Genomic DNA, 19293 nt, shown 5'->3' with positions numbered 1-19293 from the left:
AATGTTAGATGTTTCTGAGATCCCACCTCAGCCTATCATTTGAAGGCCATCTGTGGAGAACACATGAAGGTGCCTTAGATAGGGGTGTCTGGCTGGCTCAGTTGGTAGAGTGTGTGACTCTTGATCTTAGGGATGGAGTTCAAGCCTCACATGAGGCATGAGGGATTAAAATTAAATTAAAATTACCTTCTCTCTCTCTCTCTCTTTTTTTTGGATACTTGATTATTTCTTCTTTTTTAAAGACTTTATTTATTTATTTGACAGCACAAGCAGGGGGAGTGGCAGGCAAAGGGAGAGGAAAAAGCAGCCTCCCTGGCTGAGCAGGGAGCTCGATCCCAGGACCTGGGATCATTACCTTAGCCAAAGGCAGACACTTAACTAACTGAGCCACCCAGTGCCCCAAGATAAAATTACTTTGAGAGATAACTTAAAGATAAAATCTTTAAAGGATGTGTGTATGTGTGTATTAATACAGATAACCTTAGATGTATACACCTCCCAGTTGTTGAAGTGCTCCCATAAAGAGTTCATGTCCCTGTTAGTTTTTGTGTTTCACAACTTGGTCTTCCCTTCTGGTACTTAAGTTTTTATTGCTACCTGTTGGTGAGAAGATGAGGTGAGAAATCTGATCATTTTTACCAGTTCCTTTGGAGAATTGCACTTAGTATGGTTTTATTTGAGGCATTTTCCAGTGGAAAAACTCAAATGAATTTATAAATGATGGGCACTCTTTACATGATTCAGCGAAATGGGAAACACTGTGAATTGTGTGCAGATGCGTGCATACTGAGTCATGCATCAAACATCAATATGTTGTAGTGACTCCTGTATCCATTCTCAGAAGAACCCCTGTGCTTACTCCCATGCAGACTTTCCACTTTGAAAAAACTTGCCTTTAGTTTGTGAAGAGGATCCTGTCAAAATAGGTTTTCTTCTTCACAGGTTGGTGGTGTGGACCCAAAGCAGCTGGCTGTTTACGAAGAGTTTGCACGCAATGTGCCTGGCTTCCTGCCCACAAATGATTTAAGTCAGCCCACAGGATTTTTAGCTCAACCCATGAAGGTAAATTGTTGCTTGGGATTAAGTCGAATGTTTAACATTTTAATTTGAATGTTTTTAGGTGTTAATCTGGCACTTGCTTCCTGTGAGCTTAAGTTATAGGGGGAAAATGTACCCACAGTTACTGAGCATAGCATATGTGCTGTGTTCATATGGGGGGTTTTTTAAAAAAAAATGCATGAGGTTCATTTTCATGTTTGGCCTAACTAGAGGAATTTACATGGTGACCCCCACGGCTTTGCCTGTATTTTGTAAAAACATTTTCTAAGGGTTTGAAATATATATAGAAAAGTTGAAGATGTAGGGATGGGAAAACATTTTCCCCCTAAACCATTTGAATACGAGATACCCTGATACCGCAGTCACTCTTGAAAACTTTGGTGTGTGTTACCTAAAAAGACATTCTGTAGTATAGCTGTTGAAATCAGGAAGTTACTACAAATACAGTAATACCTAATCCTTAGACCTCATTCAGGTTTTATAAAGTGTCCCAGTATCACCTTTTTATAGTAAAAGGACCTATTTCAGAATCATACATTTCAGTTAGTTTTATTTTTAAAATTTACCCTAGGTTAGTCTGATCCAGCACCTCAGTTTTTCCTCCTCTTTCATGACCTCAACATTTATGCAGATTATAGGCCAGTTATTTTTTAGAATGGCCTGATTTGCATTTTTCCAATATGTTGTCAGGAATAGATTCAGATCCAGCATCTTTGATATACTTATCACAGAAATGATGCTGTGTTCTTATTCTATCATGCTTTGACACTTGAACTGAGTACTATATTTTTCCGTTGTTCAGATTACCTAATTTCCTAGGCTGTGTTCTACCCCATTATTTATTTTGCTTGCTTTGATTGTTTGATTGTGTTGATGTCTGGTGGGGTTTCTTCAGTCAAATTAAATACCCCTCCCCTCATCCTTGCTTGCAGTGCCCCACCTAATGTTATTAAGATCGAATAGTTCAGGAAGGGGACTGGAAGAGCCCCTCTATGTTTTGATGGGGGGGCACCCCTGGGTGGCTCAGTTGGTTGAGTGTCTCCCTTTAGCTCCGGTTATGGTCTCAGTGTCCTGGGATCGAGCCCTGCGTTGGGCTTCCTCCTTGGTGAGCAGCCTACTTCTGAACCCTCTCCTCTCAGCAGCTGTACTCACTAGCTATCGCTGTCTCTTTGGGGGGGGGGGGGGGGAGTTGTTTTTTAAAAACAAAAAAATTCAGGGATGTAAACATACTAAAAGACTTTTTAATTGATGTATAAGCCGGTGAAAAAAAATCTTAAAAATTATTGCTTATGACTTTCTTGGTTGTTTCCTTTTCTAAAACAGCAAGCTTGGGCAACAGATGATGTAGCTCAGATTTATGATAAGTGCATTACAGAATTGGAGCAGCACCTACATGCCATCCCGCCAACTTTGGCCATGAATCCTCAAGCTCAGGCTCTTAGAAGTCTTTTGGAGGTTGTAGTATTATCTCGAAACTCTCGGGATGCCATAGCTGCTCTTGGACTGCTCCAGAAGGTTAGTTCTTAAATGCTACTCTTAAGAAGAGATGAGTTGTGAAGCAAGGGCAGGAAGAGACTAGGTTTGTAAATAATAGTGACCCATGCCATCATCTCCTTAGGTTATCTTAAGATTTTAAAATTAAGGTAAAACAAGTTGTTTTTCGTAATAAGCAGGTAATTTTCTCTAGAATGTAGTTGTGACAGTTACTGATGGTGAAATGGGAACTTTTTTTTTTTTTTCTATTAAGATCTTTTGAAAATACAGTTAAGAAACTTTAAAAGATAGCAGTTTAGATTTGGAGGAATATGTTGATACCAAGTACTTGGGTAATGTGGGAAGTTTGGCAGGGAGCATTAGACTTTGACTGTTTTGGGACATTGGGCCTGTCATGTGAAGAACACAGTGAACATAAACTAGATAGAATTTTGAGAGAGAGGGAGAGAGAGTGTGTGTGGGTGTTAGGGTAAGTGAAAAGCATTTTGGTGAGCGCATTGTTCACTGGAGGCTTTAGAGGGTGTGTTGTAGTTTTTGTTAAGGTTTGTGTTTTGTCTTTGATAGTTGGGTCAAGTACTATATTATCCATGTTTGTGAATACTGTTTTTCTTCCATAGGCTGTAGAGGGTTTACTAGATGCTACAAGTGGTGCTGATGCTGACCTGTTGCTGCGCTACAGGGAGTGCCACCTTTTGGTCTTAAAAGCTCTTCAAGATGGCCGGGCATACGGGTCTCCGTGGTGTAACAAACAGATCACAAGGTCGGTAACCATCTTAGAGCAGAGTACTGTTTATTGGACTGTTTCTAACATACATGCCCTGTTTATGTCCAGACATTTCTTTTTTCTAGAAGTTAAGCGAGACATTTGTTCCAGTCCTGAGTAGTGAGAATTGTTGATTGCTTGGCCGTTTCCACTTTGGTGCCTATGATGAATGTGAAAAACCAGTACCTTGCTTTGGGGGATAAATTGTGTATCATTGGTTTTTAAAGGTTTTAGTGATTTCATAGCAGTAGTGTTCGTATATAAATATTTCATTGTCTTAAATGGAATCCTTTGTTTTCTAGACTTTGAGAGCAAAGCTTGAGTTTTAACACTGGGTTGTCTTTTTTCTATTTTATTATTGGCTGTTTTGAATCTTAGATACTAATTTACTGTTGGTTCTCAAAGCATCCTTAATTTGGAATAAATTACCATTGAGTAAAATTGTTTATTTGATAACAGTATGGTTAGGCCTTTAAAAGAAATACTTTTTCTAGGTGCCTAATTGAATGTCGGGATGAATATAAATACAATGTGGAAGCAGTGGAGTTGCTCATTCGTAATCATCTGGTTAATATGCAGCAGTATGATCTTCACCTAGCTCAGGTATGGAGGAAATTTTCTTAAACAGGAAAGGTACTCTGGTTAGTTGGGATGTGTGTTTGCTGTAAGTGTTGTCTATCTTACATTGTGCTTTTTGTGTTGCCAGTCAATGGAGAATGGTTTAAACTACATGGCTGTGGCATTTGCTATGCAATTGGTAAAAATCCTGTTGGTGGATGAAAGGAGTGTTGCTCATGTTACTGAGGCAGATCTATTCCACACCATTGAAACTCTCATGAGGATTAATGCTCACTCCAGAGGCAATGCTCCAGAAGGGTGAGGATGAAGTGTTTGGGGATCTTTGTGTATTGAGTCTATGAAGGAGCTTTGAAAATGAATGTGCAGACTTAATAAGTAATATTACCTGTAAAAACTTGCTGTACATATAGTATGTGGGAAGCTTTAGTTTGACCTAATATTGTCTCTTGAAGTATGAAGCCTTAACTAACTGCCCAGCCTTCTTGCTCTAGAGCAAGCATTATGTACAGTACTAGACTTGGTATCAAGAGCCCTGTGTTTAAGCCCTGCCTCTGCCACTTTAAAATTGGAGTTTTGATAAGTTGATTTACCTTTTCTTGAATGAAATAGAAATATCTCAAAGAAACGTTGAAATTAAGATACATAACAAACCATGGCACATGGTAGGCGCACAGTGAATATTTGTTGACTATGAACATCGATCAGCTCCATTTCAACAGGCACTATTTTTGGGGGGTTAAGAAGTGGCTTAACCAAGGTCAGTTATTTGTGTATTATGTGGTTATGAGTAAACAGAGACCGAGGATAGTTTTGTTTAAATATGGAAGTCACTGTTTTGGTTTCTATTAAATAAGCAAATTGTCCAACTGTGTCTGTGAAATCGCGACCATGAGTAGACTGATTTTCACTCTGGATTTATTGTACTAGATTGCCCCAGCTGATGGAAGTAGTGCGATCCAACTATGAAGCAATGATTGATCGTGCTCATGGAGGCCCTAACTTTATGATGCATTCGGGAATCTCTCAAGCCTCAGAGTATGATGATCCTCCAGGCCTGAGGGAGAAGGCAGAGTATCTCCTGAGGGAATGGGTGAATCTCTACCATTCAGCAGCAGCTGGCCGTGACAGTACCAAAGCTTTCTCTGCGTTTGTTGGACAGGTAGAGCTTTTGGAAAGAAAGGTGCTTTTTATTCAACATAAGTAGGGTGTGATGCCTCCAGTATTTAAGCTCAGTATTACGTCAGACAGTTACCTCCATACTCATGTAAACCAAAAATTGTCGCCATCGTTACTCTGTTAAATTGATAAAGCCTATTTCTTTTCCTCATCTTTGGGTGCTAACCAGTAAATTCAACATTTCATGTTCTCTTTAGTTCTACTAATCCCATTTCATTTGTCATAGTTACAAAGTATGGGATCAGATAATGAATAATGAAATTGCTAGATGTATGTCATAATTTTACTGGCTTGATAACTAGGGCCTTATGGGCTAACAAAATTCTCACAATAGCTCCTTTTTTTTTTTTTTTTTAAGGTTTTATTTATTTATTTATTTATTTGAGATCACAAGTAGGCAGAGAGACAGGCAGAGAGAAAGGAGGGGAAGCAGGCTCCCTGCTGAGCAGAGAGCCTGATGTGGGGCTCAGTCCCAGGACCCTGGGATCATGACCTGAGTCGAAAGCAGTGGCTTTAACCCACCCTGGCACCCCTAGCTCATGTTAAAAAAATAATAATAAGAAAACACTAAAAACTTAAATAGGTGGAATCTTTTCTTATATTTTCTAAATTAAGTAGCTTATTTACTTAAAACTGACTAACATGTTCTTTTGGAAAATGGCTTTACTGTATTTGTTTTCATTTGATTTGATCTAAATTGAACTTTGAATTAAAGTAGGAGGCAAGTTCCTAGAATAATTAAGTTTGGAAAGAATGTTTGTGAACAGGAGGAACAGACAAAAATGTAGAAAGAGAGCTGCAGTACCATTTAGCATTCTGTTTTTGATCGTTACTGTCTGTTTTCAACCACTGGAGGGATTCATACCCAATAGTCAGTGTGTCCTAATCATACTACTTAAGGGCAAGAATGGTACTTGTGCTGACTGCCCTTAGAATTCCTTTAGTAGGACTATTGTAATGTTTATTCAGGGAGCGATATTTGTTTATCTGCTAATTTCTGCAGATTGACCATTGTATTTCTTTAAACTGAGATGAAAGTTTAGGAGTACTACCAAAGAAAGATTGCAAATTAGTTCTATTATCAGATAAATGACAGTGTGTAAGAGCTGATTTAAATTTTAGAAGTTAGAAATTGGATTTACTTTTTAAGATGAATTTTAACTTAGTTAAATAAATCATACAGTACAGTAGCTCTGTACCCAACAAAATTCTAAAATATACATTATTGCATGGATGTTACTGAATGTTTATAGTTTGATTTCTGATTTGGATAGAAGAACTCTGAATCACTTGGTTTTTGCGATCATCAATATTTCATGGGTATGGATGTGGCACCTGTCTCAGCTCTTCCTGCTGGCTTTTTTGCTCTTGTTTCTTCTCTCTGCTTAAGAAAGTATAATTTATACTTTTCTGTTCTCTTTTGTATCCTTTTGAGAATTCTTTCCTCCTTGTGTTCCCTCTTGATCACAGCCGTTTGTCTTCATTACCTTAACCCCCTGTTAGTTTTTCAGATTTCAATGTACCAGAAGTCCCTCTGCTGAACTTCTCTCTTGCCTAGAGTACATAAATGTCAGTTCAGTTATTTTATTGCTTATCAAGGGACAGTGATTTGTTTTAAAATTTCCAAGATAACGGTCAAGTTTTCTTTCTGGGCTTGGTTTCTTTAAGTAAGCACTGACCTCCCACTCTCTCTCTGCACCCTTAACTCTTTTTGTACTGTCTTGTTTCATACTAGCTAAATAACTTTTCTGCTCTGCTTCACTTCCAAATCATATGTCATAAAATTTGTACTTCTATACTTTAAAAGAACATTTTATTTTAAACTGAATTTACTTTAAAATAGACTTCAGTTTTCCTTAAAATAGCCAGATTAGATCTGTGGCTATTTTTTTGGGTACCCATTTATCATACAAATTATTACTTGATTTTCCTGTTGCAGCTGGCTGGAGTTTCAAAAATTTTGTTATTGGTTGAGTCAGTTGGAAGAAGTTAAATTCTGTGGGAAAATAAAATACGAAATATATGGCATTTAATTTCCTACAAGGGGGAAGTATGAATTGGCTAGAATGTCTTTATATGATTTTAGTGGGCTCCTGAAAGTTGGTTTATTTGTCTACTTAAATTTCCACATTATTTGGCTGTACACTGTTCACAATTGCCATGTTATTATCTCTTCTGTTCCATCTTTGCTGTTCTCCATTAAACTTAAAACTGAGGAATTCTGTCATTGATCCTTAATGGAGAAGTCATTTTCATGACACCTTTTTTAAAGTAAGAATTAGAAATGTGACAAAGAGTGAATAAGAGAATACCTCTTAAGCATGAAGATTAAAAATTGATGTGTATTATCTCATTTTTTTTTTTGTTTTTATCTATCTATATGTATTCTCATTATTGTTCCCTTGGTAGATGCACCAACAAGGAATCCTGAAGACTGATGACCTTATAACGAGGTTCTTTCGACTGTGTACTGAAATGTGTGTTGAAATCAGTTACCGTGCTCAGGCAGAGCAGCAGCACAATCCTGCTGCTAATCCCACCATGATCCGAGCCAAGTGCTATCACAACCTGGATGCCTTTGTCCGACTCATTGCTCTGCTAGTAAAGCACTCAGGGGAGGCCACCAACACTGTCACAAAGATTAATCTGCTGAACAAGGTCTGAACTTCTTTTTTGCCTTAGTCTTGGTATACTTGAAATCTGCGTCAGTGGTTCTCAGGGTCCAACCTATTCCCCCAGAACATTTTGTAAGATCCCTTCAGTCCTGAAATTAAATTTGTAGGTAGTAGTATAAACATAATCACTAAATTTTAGAAGAGTTTGGTACTTTAACCTAAGACCACAGGTGTTGGGGGGGAGCAGTGTATTTCAGTATGTTAATGTTTGGTAATGACTACATCGGAAGATACTTAGATAGTATAAAATTTTCACCTGTATACAGAATCACTGTGAATGGAATACTAATAATACACTGATAATACAAAATAGTTTTCTTTTGACATACACAGTGGAGTTCCTGGAAATTTTACTATTAAAACTACAAAAACAAACTTAGGGTTTGTGGATAATTACCACACAGGTTATCCTGTCTCTTACTCTTTGGTGGGAAGATTAAGTGGAATGCAGGATGGCTCTTTGTATGAGACATTTCTGCAATTCAAAATCGTCTCTGGCCCCTCCATCTCCTAAATGTCAAACGTATAAACCATTTTGCCTCATCAGTTTCACATCAGACCAGAAAAATAAGGTTTTTTTAGATTGTATTAATATAATGGAATATGATGTACCATGCCTATTTTCAGAGCTCTTGAAAAACCAGTGGGTTTGTGGAGAGTATACAGTTCTGGTTGAAGATTATTGAAATTCAAAGAAAATACAAAATTCTACAGGCCACATCAAACCAGTATATGGCCCCTTTGGCTGCCAGCATATAATGTCTATTCAGATGGCATGTCTCTTTTTCTTTAATGTGGGGCACAAGAGTATGGGGAAAAAAAGCATGTCTAGGGAGTGATAAAAGTGAATTATCTTCATGATTTATAGGCTCTAATCTGTATATTCTGTAGGTCCTTGGTATAGTAGTGGGAGTTCTCCTGCAGGACCATGATGTTCGGCAAAGTGAATTTCAGCAGCTTCCCTACCATCGAATTTTTATCATGTTGCTCTTGGAACTCAATGCACCTGAGCATGTATTGGAAACTATTAATTTCCAGACACTTACAGCTTTCTGGTGAGTATTACTGAATTTAATAGAGATTTCTCGTTAAGGATTGCTGTTCTTAGTGGTAAAATTCGAGAAGTAGTACTCTTGTGGATTTGAGGCATGTTGATTTTAAAACTAGCTTGTGTGTTTTCTAATTACACTGATGTGTTTGTATTTAAGTTGGACCTTGCTTCTGATGAAGGTTTTTGTCTTTCAGCAATACATTCCATATCTTGAGGCCTACCAAAGCTCCTGGCTTTGTGTACGCCTGGCTTGAACTGATCTCTCATCGGATATTTATTGCAAGAATGCTGGCACATACGCCACAGCAGAAGGTGTGGCTGCAGTTTATCTTCTACAGATGAAGACTGTAACTACTTGGAGCTTATTATTAGCACTCTTAGTCACTTAGTAATAATTGTACTCCTTCCAGGCTTAGTCAAGAATTATTTAATGTGGAGTAAAGTTATGGAGAAGGTTTAACCAATACTTGACTGCCTGTGCCTAGAAGTCATTCCTCAATGATTAGGGTATTGCTCCTCCAGGTCTGTTGTGAGCAATGTGTTAATCTTGCTTAAGAACTTTTAAAAAAAAAAGTCAAAACCTTGGAGTAGCTTTAAATAAAACTTGGGTAATGGAGCTCTAAAACCTGCCAGTTTTACAGGTTCTCACTCTAAATGCTAAAGCTTTTCACTCTCAAGAGTGATGAATACCACTGGTCTGTATTTGAAGAAATTAGTATCAGTTCTAGTAAAGAGTTTTTAAATTGTAATTACAAATAAACACAGTTAACATGAGAGGTTTCTCTCCCATCTTGCAATTTAATGGCATATGAATAGAAAGCATCCCTGATTAGCCCTTAAGAAAATGTGACTACTTACGTGGTTGGCAAAAAAGAGAGTGAGATAATCCTTAAATGGAGTGGGTTTTATTTGGTATTCCAGGAGGAGGAACACAGTAACATAAACTTGTCCAAAAGAACATAGTTTGTATAGTTGGGAGTTGATGGCAGGCCATGTTTGGCTGAGAAGATTTGTGTTGTGAACTTTTTATAAACTGCAAGTTACTGGACAGGAGTTGGAAGTGGGAAAGGAAATGGTTGAGACCTAGGACTTAATTAAAAGAAGGAGTTAAGAAAACAGACCTCTGTCAGTTTCTTAATTGACTGTTTTGTTTTGTGTCTGAAATTTTCTGAGTTTTCTGAGTTTCCTTGTCCTCTTTAAATTTTGCTATAGGAACAAGGACCTCTATATATCCTGGAATTTCTGGAGGAACCCCCCCCCCCTTTTTAAAGATTTATTTCTCTTTAAAGAGAGAGTGTGAGCACATGCATACATGGCGGGGGTAGGGGCAGAGGGAAAGAAGCTCAAGCAGACTCCGCATGAGGGGGGAGCTGGACAGGGAGCTCCGTCTCCTGACCCTGAGATCACAACCTGAGCCAAAATCAAGAGTCCGGTGCTCAGCCAGCTGAGACACTGAGGCACCCCTGGAGCCATTTTGTTGTAAATATTATTTCTCACTGTTGCCATAATTATGCTTAGTCCCTTTTCATGCCAGTCTTTGCAGTATTTAATGTCCGTATTCTCTAGTTACATTAGTATGAAGATGATAGTAAGTCACAGTGTAGCTGCCTGGGCATCTTTTTGATGATAGAAGAGCAGCTGAGTATAATTACGGCTCATGTACATTTCTTTCTTTCAGGGATGGCCTATGTATGCGCAGCTACTGATTGATTTATTCAAATATTTAGCGCCTTTCCTTAGAAATGTGGAACTCACCAAACCTATGCAAATCCTCTATAAGGTAATTAATTTGCAGTTACACATTAAAATACTTTAAACTTAAAATTTTGAACACTGTCAACTGGGAATATGAGGCCTATTTTTTTTAATTAATTAATGCTTTTATTTTTATTTTTTTTAACATTTTATTTATTTATTTGACAGAGAGAGATCACAAGTAGGCAGAGAGGTAGGCAGAGAGAGAGGAGGAAGCAGGCTCCTCACAGAGCAGAGAGCCCCATGCGGGGCTCAATCCCAGGACCCTGGGATCATGACCCAAGCCGAAGGCAGAGGCTTTAACCCACTGAGCCACCCTGGCGCCCCTAATTAATGCTTAAAACAAAACAAAACAAAACTGTATTTATTTATTTGAGAGAGGGCATTGGGGAGGGGGCAAAGGGAAAGGGAGAGGGACTTCTATCCAGGACTTGATCCCAGGACCCTGAAATCATGACCTGAGCTGAAGTCAGACACTTAACCGACTGAGTCACCCAAGTACCTCACTTTTCCTATTAAGTTTTTTTTTTTTTTTTTTTTTAAAGATTTTATTTATTCATTTGACAGAGAGAAATCACAAGTAGGCAGAGAGGCAGGCAGAGAGAGAGAGAGGAGGAAGCAGGCTCCCTGCTGAGCAGAGAGCCCGATGCGGGACTCGATCCCAGGACCCTGAGATCATGACCTGAGCTGAAGGCAGCGGCTTAACCACTGAGCCACCCAGGCGCCCCTCCTATTAAGTTTTTAAAGAATAACAGATCCTCAGGAAAACACAAAAATCAAGTGTATTTCATAACCAGTCCCCAAAAAACATATTCATAGGTTCAGCTTCAATAGATGCTGCTAGTTTTACAAAGTATATGTGTCCATTAACTCTTATACCAGAATATCCCTGGTATTGTCTGTTTTTTGTTTTAGCCATTTTGGCAGTTGTGCAGTTAGGATCTCACTGTGAATGAATTTTGCATATCCTTGATTTTTTTAATGAGTACAGTGGCCATTTGGGTATCATTTGGTGATGTTCCTTTTATAGTTTTTTGCTCATCTTTTCACCAGATAATGTTTTTCTTATTTTTAAATAGGAATTCTTCATATATTCTGGATATAAGCCCTTTGTTTAATACATAATCAGATTATTTTCAGATCACTCTTGTGGCTTACCTTTTTATTCCCTTAAAAATAGGTGTCTTTTGAGGAATGGAGACTTTCAATTTAATGTAGTAAAAATGATCCAAGTTTTTGCTTTCGTTAAATGTTGGCTTTTGTATCTCATGTTGGCTTTGCCAGTCCCAAATTGACATCTATTCTGCTTGTACTCTGTTCATTGCCCAAGAACCTACATTATTCTGGCTTTTGTGTTACCATAATATGATCTGTCTCAAATTTAATATTGTGTATGGGTGAGGTTCATTTCCTCATCCTTCCTAGTACTGCCACCCCACAGTAAGTAATATAAGGCTTTTGAGTACCATTTTTTATTCCCCATTGAATTGATTGGGCACCTTTATCAAAATAATTGACCATTTGTGTATGCGTGTCTCTGTAGTTGATCTGTTTATCTGTTCCTAGGCCAGTACCAAACTGTCTTGATTTGTAAGACTTACTAAAAACCAGAGTAATGAGTAGAGTAAATTGTCCTCACTTTGCTTTTTTAAAGATTATTTTGGCTGTTTAATGTCATTTGCCATTGCATAAAGAACTGTATAGTCAGCTCAACTTCTGAAAGCTGGCTGGGATTTAGATTGAGATTGCAGTGGATTTATAGATCACTTTGGAGAGAATAGAGAACCTCTTAATAATATTGAGCCTTTCAATCTTGAACATGGATGTTTCAATTTAGTTAGGTCTTTAATTTTACTCTGTAATGCTTTGTAGTTTTCCAGCATAGAGGTTTTCAGTCTCTTTCTTTAGAATTATCCTTAGTTATTTGATGTTTTTTGTAAAATTGTAAAATACCTTTAAAATTTTTTCTTGTTTGTTGGCAGCATATAGAAACAAAACTGATTTTTTTTTTTTTTATATATATTGCCCAGCTACCTTGTAGCTGTGTATCTAGCTACCTAACAAAATTTACTTTTTCTGAGAGTTTATCTGTGTCTTTTGTGGGGAGAAGTGTATTCTTTTTCTTTCTTTCTTTCTTTCTTTCTTTTTTTTTTTTTTTTTTAAGATTATTCATTTATTAGCCTGCTCACATGCACAAGCAGGGGGAGCAGCAAGCTGGCTCTCTGCTGAGCAAGGAACCCAGTGCAGACATGGATGTGGGTTATGACCTGAGCCGAAGGCAGAGGCTTAACAGACTGAGCCTCTAAGGTGTCCCAGGAAGTATGTTCTATATAATACACAGTCAATTCATCTACATACAGCAGTGGATTTTTGCTTTACTTTTACCTGCTTTATTGTCAGTGGCCAGTAACTCCACAGCTGTTGAGTAGAAGATGGAGATAATGTCGTGTTTTTCTCCTTAATGATCGTAAAGAAAGCTTTCAGTAATTCACCATTATATTTTTATAAATCTACAGTTTTGTTTTGCAGATGCCATTATCTGAATAAGGAAATGCCCTTCTATTTATAATTTGTTGAGTTTTAAAATGTCATTAAATGGGTATTGAGTTACATTGAATGCTTTTTTAAAATGAAAAATTTTTTTATTAATAACTCCATCAAATGCTTAAGCTGCCATTGCATTTGGAACCATTTCATCATGATATATCACTGTGATTTCTGTTTCTAATATTTAAGATTTTTGTGTGATTTTTCACATCAAGCTTCGGTATCAAGAGTATGCAAATCTCATTAAAAGAATTGGAAAGAACTGAGATTGGGAAAGTTGTATTCATTTTTCCTTAAGTGCTTATAATGAAGATTTTGCTGGTAAAGCCATCTAAGCCTGGATTTTAATCTTTTCAAGGATACCAGCTTTGTTTCGCCCTCCTTTAGTACTTTTTACAACATGTAATTGATTTTCCTCTTTTCCTTTCTTGGTTTTCATTAGTTGTTTTTTCCAGCTTCTGAAGACAGAATTTTTTGCCTTTTAATTAATTAATTTATTTTTGCCAGCCTCTTAAAGCATACACATAAAAGGTGTAAACTCCCCAAAGCTGGTTTTTGGTGATTTCCAGATGTAAATATTTTGGTAAAAAGCCTGTAATTTGTTACCGTAGTATATACTTTTGTCTTTTTTACTTACGGTAGTATAAATTTTACTCTTATTTCCTAACTTAATGCGGGAAACAGCCAATGTTTTTTTTGTTTCTTTCTTTCTTTTTTTTTTTTTTTAAATAGGGTACTTTGAGAGTGCTTCTGGTTCTTTTGCATGATTTCCCTGAGTTCCTTTGTGATTACCATTATGGATTCTGTGATGTGATCCCACCTAATTGTATTCAGCTAAGAAATCTCATCCTGAGTGCCTTCCCAAGAAACATGAGGCTCCCAGACCCATTCACTCCTAATCTGAAGGTAAAGTTCCAAACAGTGCAAGGAGAAGTAAGTTATATCTTAGAATTTGAGCCCTTTCTCTAGTGGTAGACCTGTTTAACCCCTCTCTTCTCAGGCATATACACACACAAGTTGTTAGGTGAGAATGCTGTTGGGTGGTGGGGGGAGATCACGTTATTAAGCTTGCTGAATGTTAGTTCACAGTATTTGCCTAGCTGCTATTTTAAATTAATTTTGATAGTAAATTCATTTTTATAGAACCTTAATAGAGGTGTTGAACCAGTTATTTGCTGGGTGGCCCTGGTTTACAGAATTGTAGAACAGAACTTTGTAATGCTCATATTTCAAAGGTGTTTTTTGTATGTGTAGCCCTGATGTGGCTACTGTAATTTTTATGTATTTTGCACTCTTTTCTTTAATATGCATTATTTATTTATTTACTTGTAAGTAGCAAGTATGATCTGTTCTGCTGGGGCTTTTTTTTTTTTTTTTTTCCCCCCCTTTAGAAAAAGATTTTATTTCTTTATTTGATCACAAGTAGGCAGAGAGAGGCAGGCAGGGAGGGGGGTGGGGAAGCAGGATCCCTGCTGAGCAGAGAGCCCGATGCAGGACTTATCCCAGGACCCTGAGATGATGACCTGAGACGAAGGCAGAGGCTTAACCCACTGAGTCACCCAGGCACCCCTGGGGCATCTTTTTAAAAACTAGAACTGTTAGGATGAGGAATCTCCTCTGTATTCTTTTTTGAAATCCAAGTCCAGGAAACAAACTTTTAGTGGTATACGTTAAACTTCGTTGCAAAAGTTACCTAATCCAGCCTTAATTTAGGAAGGTACCCTGCCCTAATTTAGAAAGATATATATAAGAAAATTTATTACAGAATGAGAGATTTGTATCATGTTGGAGATATTCTTTTAATTAAAGATTAATAAAAAGTGGCAGCTCTCATCAGGACATTTATAATGTACAGTTTTGGGAAAACACTCCTACCACTTTTTATTTTATTTTTATTTTTAAAAGATTTTATTTATTTATTTGACAGAGAGAGATCACAAGTAGGCCGAGAGGCAGGCAGAGAGAGCGAGGAGGAAGCAGGCTCCCTGCCGAGCAGAGAGCCCGATGCGGGACTCGATCCCAGAACCCTGAGATCATGACCTGAGCTGAAGGCAGCGGCTTAACCCATTGAGCCACCCAGGCGCCCCAATCTCACCACTTTTTAAGGCAGAGACAAAGAATTTACTATTAACTCTACATACACTTCTGGTTTTGATTATTTTATCTGTCTGCTGCAGGTGGATATGTTGAGTGAGATTAACATTGCACCCCGGATTCTTACCAATTTTACTGGAGTGATGCCACCTCAGTTCAAAAAGGATTTGGATTCCTATCTTAAAACTCGATCACCGGTCACTTTTCTGTCTGATTTGCGAAGCAACCTACAGGTTAACTGGTTTGATTTAAAACTTTTAGCTTTCATAGAAAGCATTTTGTAGGCATAGTCCCGTGGATGGCCTATTTGGGAACGAGTGTTTGTTTTGTTTTTTTAAGATTTTATTTGAGAGAGTGAAGAGGAGCATGAGCAGGGGGAAGGGCATAGGGAGAGGGAGAAGCAGACTCCTAGCTGAGCAGGGAGCCTGATGCAGGACTCAATCCCAGGACCCCTGGGATCATGACCAGAGCTGAAGACAGATGCTTGACTGAGCTACTTACGTACACCTGGGAGTTAGTGTTTTCAACTGGATTTAAAATTTTTAAAACATAAATGTTATTTCTACTGGTTGGATGAGATTATATGAGATTACCTGGATTATGCATTTTACCTACTTCATTTTATCACTGACACAAAGCTATTGCCTTGGAAGAGGCAACCGGGGAATAGGCTTGTTTTCTTTAAGAATAATACTGCTGATAATCATTCCCTGTCAGTCCTCCCAAGATTGTTCTAAATGGATTCTGGTTGTTGGGTGTACAGAAGAGGACTTGAAATTGTGTTATCTTTCCAGTCTTTCCATACCAGAAAACTACTTTTTCCCCTCCAAATTTTTTTTTCTCTAAGATTTCATTAATTTCCAAAATGAATGTGGGGCTCAGACTCACAGCCCGGTTATCAAGAGTCTCATACCACCTGCTAAACCAGCCAGACGCCCCTCCAGATATTTTAATGTAGTTGAGATAATGCATAGTCTGATTTACAAACTTTACTTGTTTGCTGATACCTTTTCAAGTTTTGGCTTCCAAAGGGAAATCGTTTTTGGTACTGACCCAACCATCCTTAGGCAACTATGTATTTGTTCAGCAACCTCACAAAGTCATGCAAATTTCTAAAATATAAATCACAAATGTTGAGAGCAGTTCAGCTCTTCTATGAAGGCATGAAAAGGGCTAGAAATATTGAATCCTGTGTGAAAATAAGTAGCTTTGTTTTGTTCGTTTAGGTATCCAATGAGCCTGGCAATCGTTATAACCTCCAGCTCATAAATGCACTGGTGCTCTACGTAGGGACTCAGGCCATTGCACACATCCACAACAAGGGTAGTACGCCATCAATGAGCACGATCACCCACTCGGCTCACATGGACATCTTCCAGAACCTAGCTGTGGACTTGGACACTGAAGGTGAGTGAGGCCAGCCAATTCTGAGAGTTAAGTTCTCTGCACCTTTTGCCATAGTCTGATCATAAAAATATTTTAAGCCACAACTGACAGTTATTTTACCAGTATGTTTATGGCTGTATTTTTAAAATTTCAATCCCAGTTATCAGTGTTACATCAATTTCAAGTGTATAGTATAGTAATTTAGTAGTTCCATACATCACCGAGTGGTCATCCTAAATGCAGTCCTTAATTTTCATCACCTGTTTAATCCATCTCTATACCCACTCCCCGTTAGTAATTTCCAGATTATTCCCTAAAATTAAGTCTGATTCTTGCTTTGACTCTTTCTCATTATTTTCTTTTGCTTGTTTCTTAAATTTGCCATAATGAGTAAAATCATATGGTATTTGTCTTTCTCTGCTGGCTCTTTTATCTTTAGTTGTATACTATCTGCTTAATGCAAAAAAATTGGAGAAATGGAAAGAAATATCCAGAATCCCTACCACATTACTTAGTATTTCAGTTTGTATGATTATACTATTTTTTTTTTTTTTAGTGTGAAAATGAACATTTTCTTTTTACTAGCCTCTCTTTAAAAATAAGCTCATCTTAGATTGTTTTGTTAGCCTATGTTTCTCCCCAGCATTTATTAGTGTCTGTTAGGCAACTTGTTAAATATTAGGTATATAAAAATTAACATAGGATTTTCCTTAACCTGCTTTTTGGAAAGTTGACAGTATAGAATTCTTCCCAAAGGTTGCATCTTGCCTGGTCGAATCACATTTCTTTTGGTCTTCTATATTCATTCTTAATAGAGACCCCAGTAGGTACTAATCAACTACATAGACTTGCTTATTTTAACACACAAAAAAATTTCTTTTTTTAAATTTATTTATTTAAAAAAATTTATTTATTTCAAAAAATTTTTTTTTGAAATTAGGCTCGAGCCCCACAGGGGTTTGAATTCAGGTGACCCAGCAATCAACAGCTGGATGATGCTTAACCAACTGAGCCACTCAGGCACCCATAACATACATATACTTTAAAAAGGATGCCTACTTTTAACTTCACTGTTACCAGTTCTGGAGGAGATAGTTAATCTTGATGCACAAGCACTTGCTTGTCTGTTTGTGAAGGGATCTGAAACAATATAAAATCAAGATTTAACAAGACTGAACACCATTATGTCCATACCCAGCAAAAAAAGGGGGAGGGGCATAGCCTTTAGTGTTAAAGCTCACTTGAATAGCCTTATAAACATGAGTAATAATCAAGCAGAGGCAGACAACCAAATCCAGTTAATATGTATTTATTCCAATATAGTCTAAACTAGCAGTTCTCACAAAGTGTGGAGTGGAAGCCCTAAGGGCTGGTCGTCCCCAAAACCCTTTCACATAAGGGCTAGGAGGCCAAAACTACTTTCACAATAATGATGTGTGTGTACTCAAGTTGTCATGAGTGTCCAGTGGAGTTCTCCAGGGGCGACATAAAACACAACATTGGAACACACTGAAGAAGAATCCAGCTGTCTGTTAAGCGACATTAAAGAAATCTGTGAAATTGCTATTCTTCCCTATTTTTTTTTTTTTTTAAAGATTTTATTTGACAGAGAGAGATCACAAGTAGGCAGAGAGGCAGGCAGAGAGAGAGAGAGAGGAGGAAGCAGACTCCTTGCCGAGCAGAGAGCCCGATGCGGGACTCTATCCCAGGACCCTGAGATCATGACCTGAGCCGAAGCCAGCGGCCTAACCCACTGAGCCACCCAGGCACCCCAGTTTTTTTTTTTTTTTTTTAAATTTATTTGACAGAGATCACGAGTCAGCAGAGAGGCAGGCAGAGAGAGAGAGAGAGAGGAGGAGGAAGCAGGCTCCCTGCTGAACAGAGAGCCCGGTGCGGGACTCAGTCCCAGGACTCTGAGATCATGACCTGAGCTGAAGGCAGAAGCTTAACCCATTGAGCCACCCAGGCGCCCCTTCCCTAATTTTTTTAAATGCTTATATGCAGGGGTCTGTTTTTAAATATTTAAAAAAATGAAGATACAAAGTAACAACCTCCCATCCCAGAAATGGAAACACTGGGGACTCAAGACCTACTGGTTGAAACTAACGGATACTGTGAAAACCTGTATCAGAAATCCAAACCTTAGGAGTTATAGCTCAGTGGCAGAGCATTTGAGTGTAGAAATCCAAACCGTAGCCCCTCAGAATGATTTGTCTTTTTATGTTGGCTTTTCATGTGAGACAAGTCTGCAATAAAATGAGTTTTCTGAATTTCTAGGTCGGTATCTCTTCCTGAATGCCATTGCAAATCAGCTGCGGTACCCAAATAGCCACACTCACTACTTCAGCTGTACCATGCTGTACCTTTTTGCAGAAGCCAACACTGAAGCTATCCAAGAACAGATTACAAGGTAAGGGAGATGTTTTTCAGATAATTCTATGTGGTGCCTCTTCCCCTTTGTTACGGAGATTTTTTTCCCCCATGTAGTCAGTATTGAGTATCTTTTACCTGTTAAATAGGAGATACAGTTGTGAGCAAAATGGACATGGTTCCTGCCCTAGCAGTTGACTAGTCTGATAGACACAAAATGACAAGTAGAGAATTACAAATTCTAATCATTGCTAAAATAAAAGGTCTTTAACAAAAGGTACTGGCATTTTGATTGAAAGTCAGCAGTTTTTCTCAGGTGGTGGTAGTGGTGATGATGTTTTTTC

The 19293-nt window shown here is 38.0% G+C and overlaps 1 protein-coding gene across 6 annotated transcripts in view; it reads left to right on the top strand.

The window, feature by feature from the left end:
- The window catches only part of CNOT1 (CCR4-NOT transcription complex subunit 1), a 113087-nt gene that overhangs the window by 91907 nt on the left and 1887 nt on the right, over positions 1–19293 (top strand). For 3 of the 6 annotated variants that reach the window (XM_059382605.1, XM_059382606.1, XM_059382604.1), the window contains exons 34-47: positions 943–1062; positions 2383–2574; positions 3171–3313; positions 3811–3919; positions 4023–4192; positions 4823–5054; positions 7481–7729; positions 8638–8801; positions 8992–9109; positions 10476–10577; positions 13832–14005; positions 15277–15426; positions 16420–16600; positions 18857–18989. In XM_059382605.1, the coding sequence (XP_059238588.1) occupies positions 943–1062; positions 2383–2574; positions 3171–3313; positions 3811–3919; positions 4023–4192; positions 4823–5054; positions 7481–7729; positions 8638–8801; positions 8992–9109; positions 10476–10577; positions 13832–14005; positions 15277–15426; positions 16420–16600; positions 18857–18989 (2237 nt within the window). Of the gene's footprint in view, positions 1–942; positions 1063–2382; positions 2575–3170; positions 3314–3810; positions 3920–4022; positions 4193–4822; positions 5076–7480; positions 7730–8637; positions 8802–8991; positions 9110–10475; positions 10578–13831; positions 14006–15276; positions 15427–16419; positions 16601–18856; positions 18990–19293 lie in introns of all 6 variants that reach the window. The other 3 variants (XM_059382601.1, XM_059382602.1, XM_059382600.1) reach the window with 1 other exon arrangement.

The sequence above is a fragment of the Mustela nigripes genome, chromosome 17 (assembly GCF_022355385.1).
Source record: "Mustela nigripes isolate SB6536 chromosome 17, MUSNIG.SB6536, whole genome shotgun sequence".
Lineage (NCBI taxonomy): Eukaryota > Metazoa > Chordata > Mammalia > Carnivora > Mustelidae > Mustela > Mustela nigripes.
The sequence above is the reverse complement of the archived record's forward strand: the minus strand, read 5'-3'. Positions and strand labels throughout refer to the sequence as shown.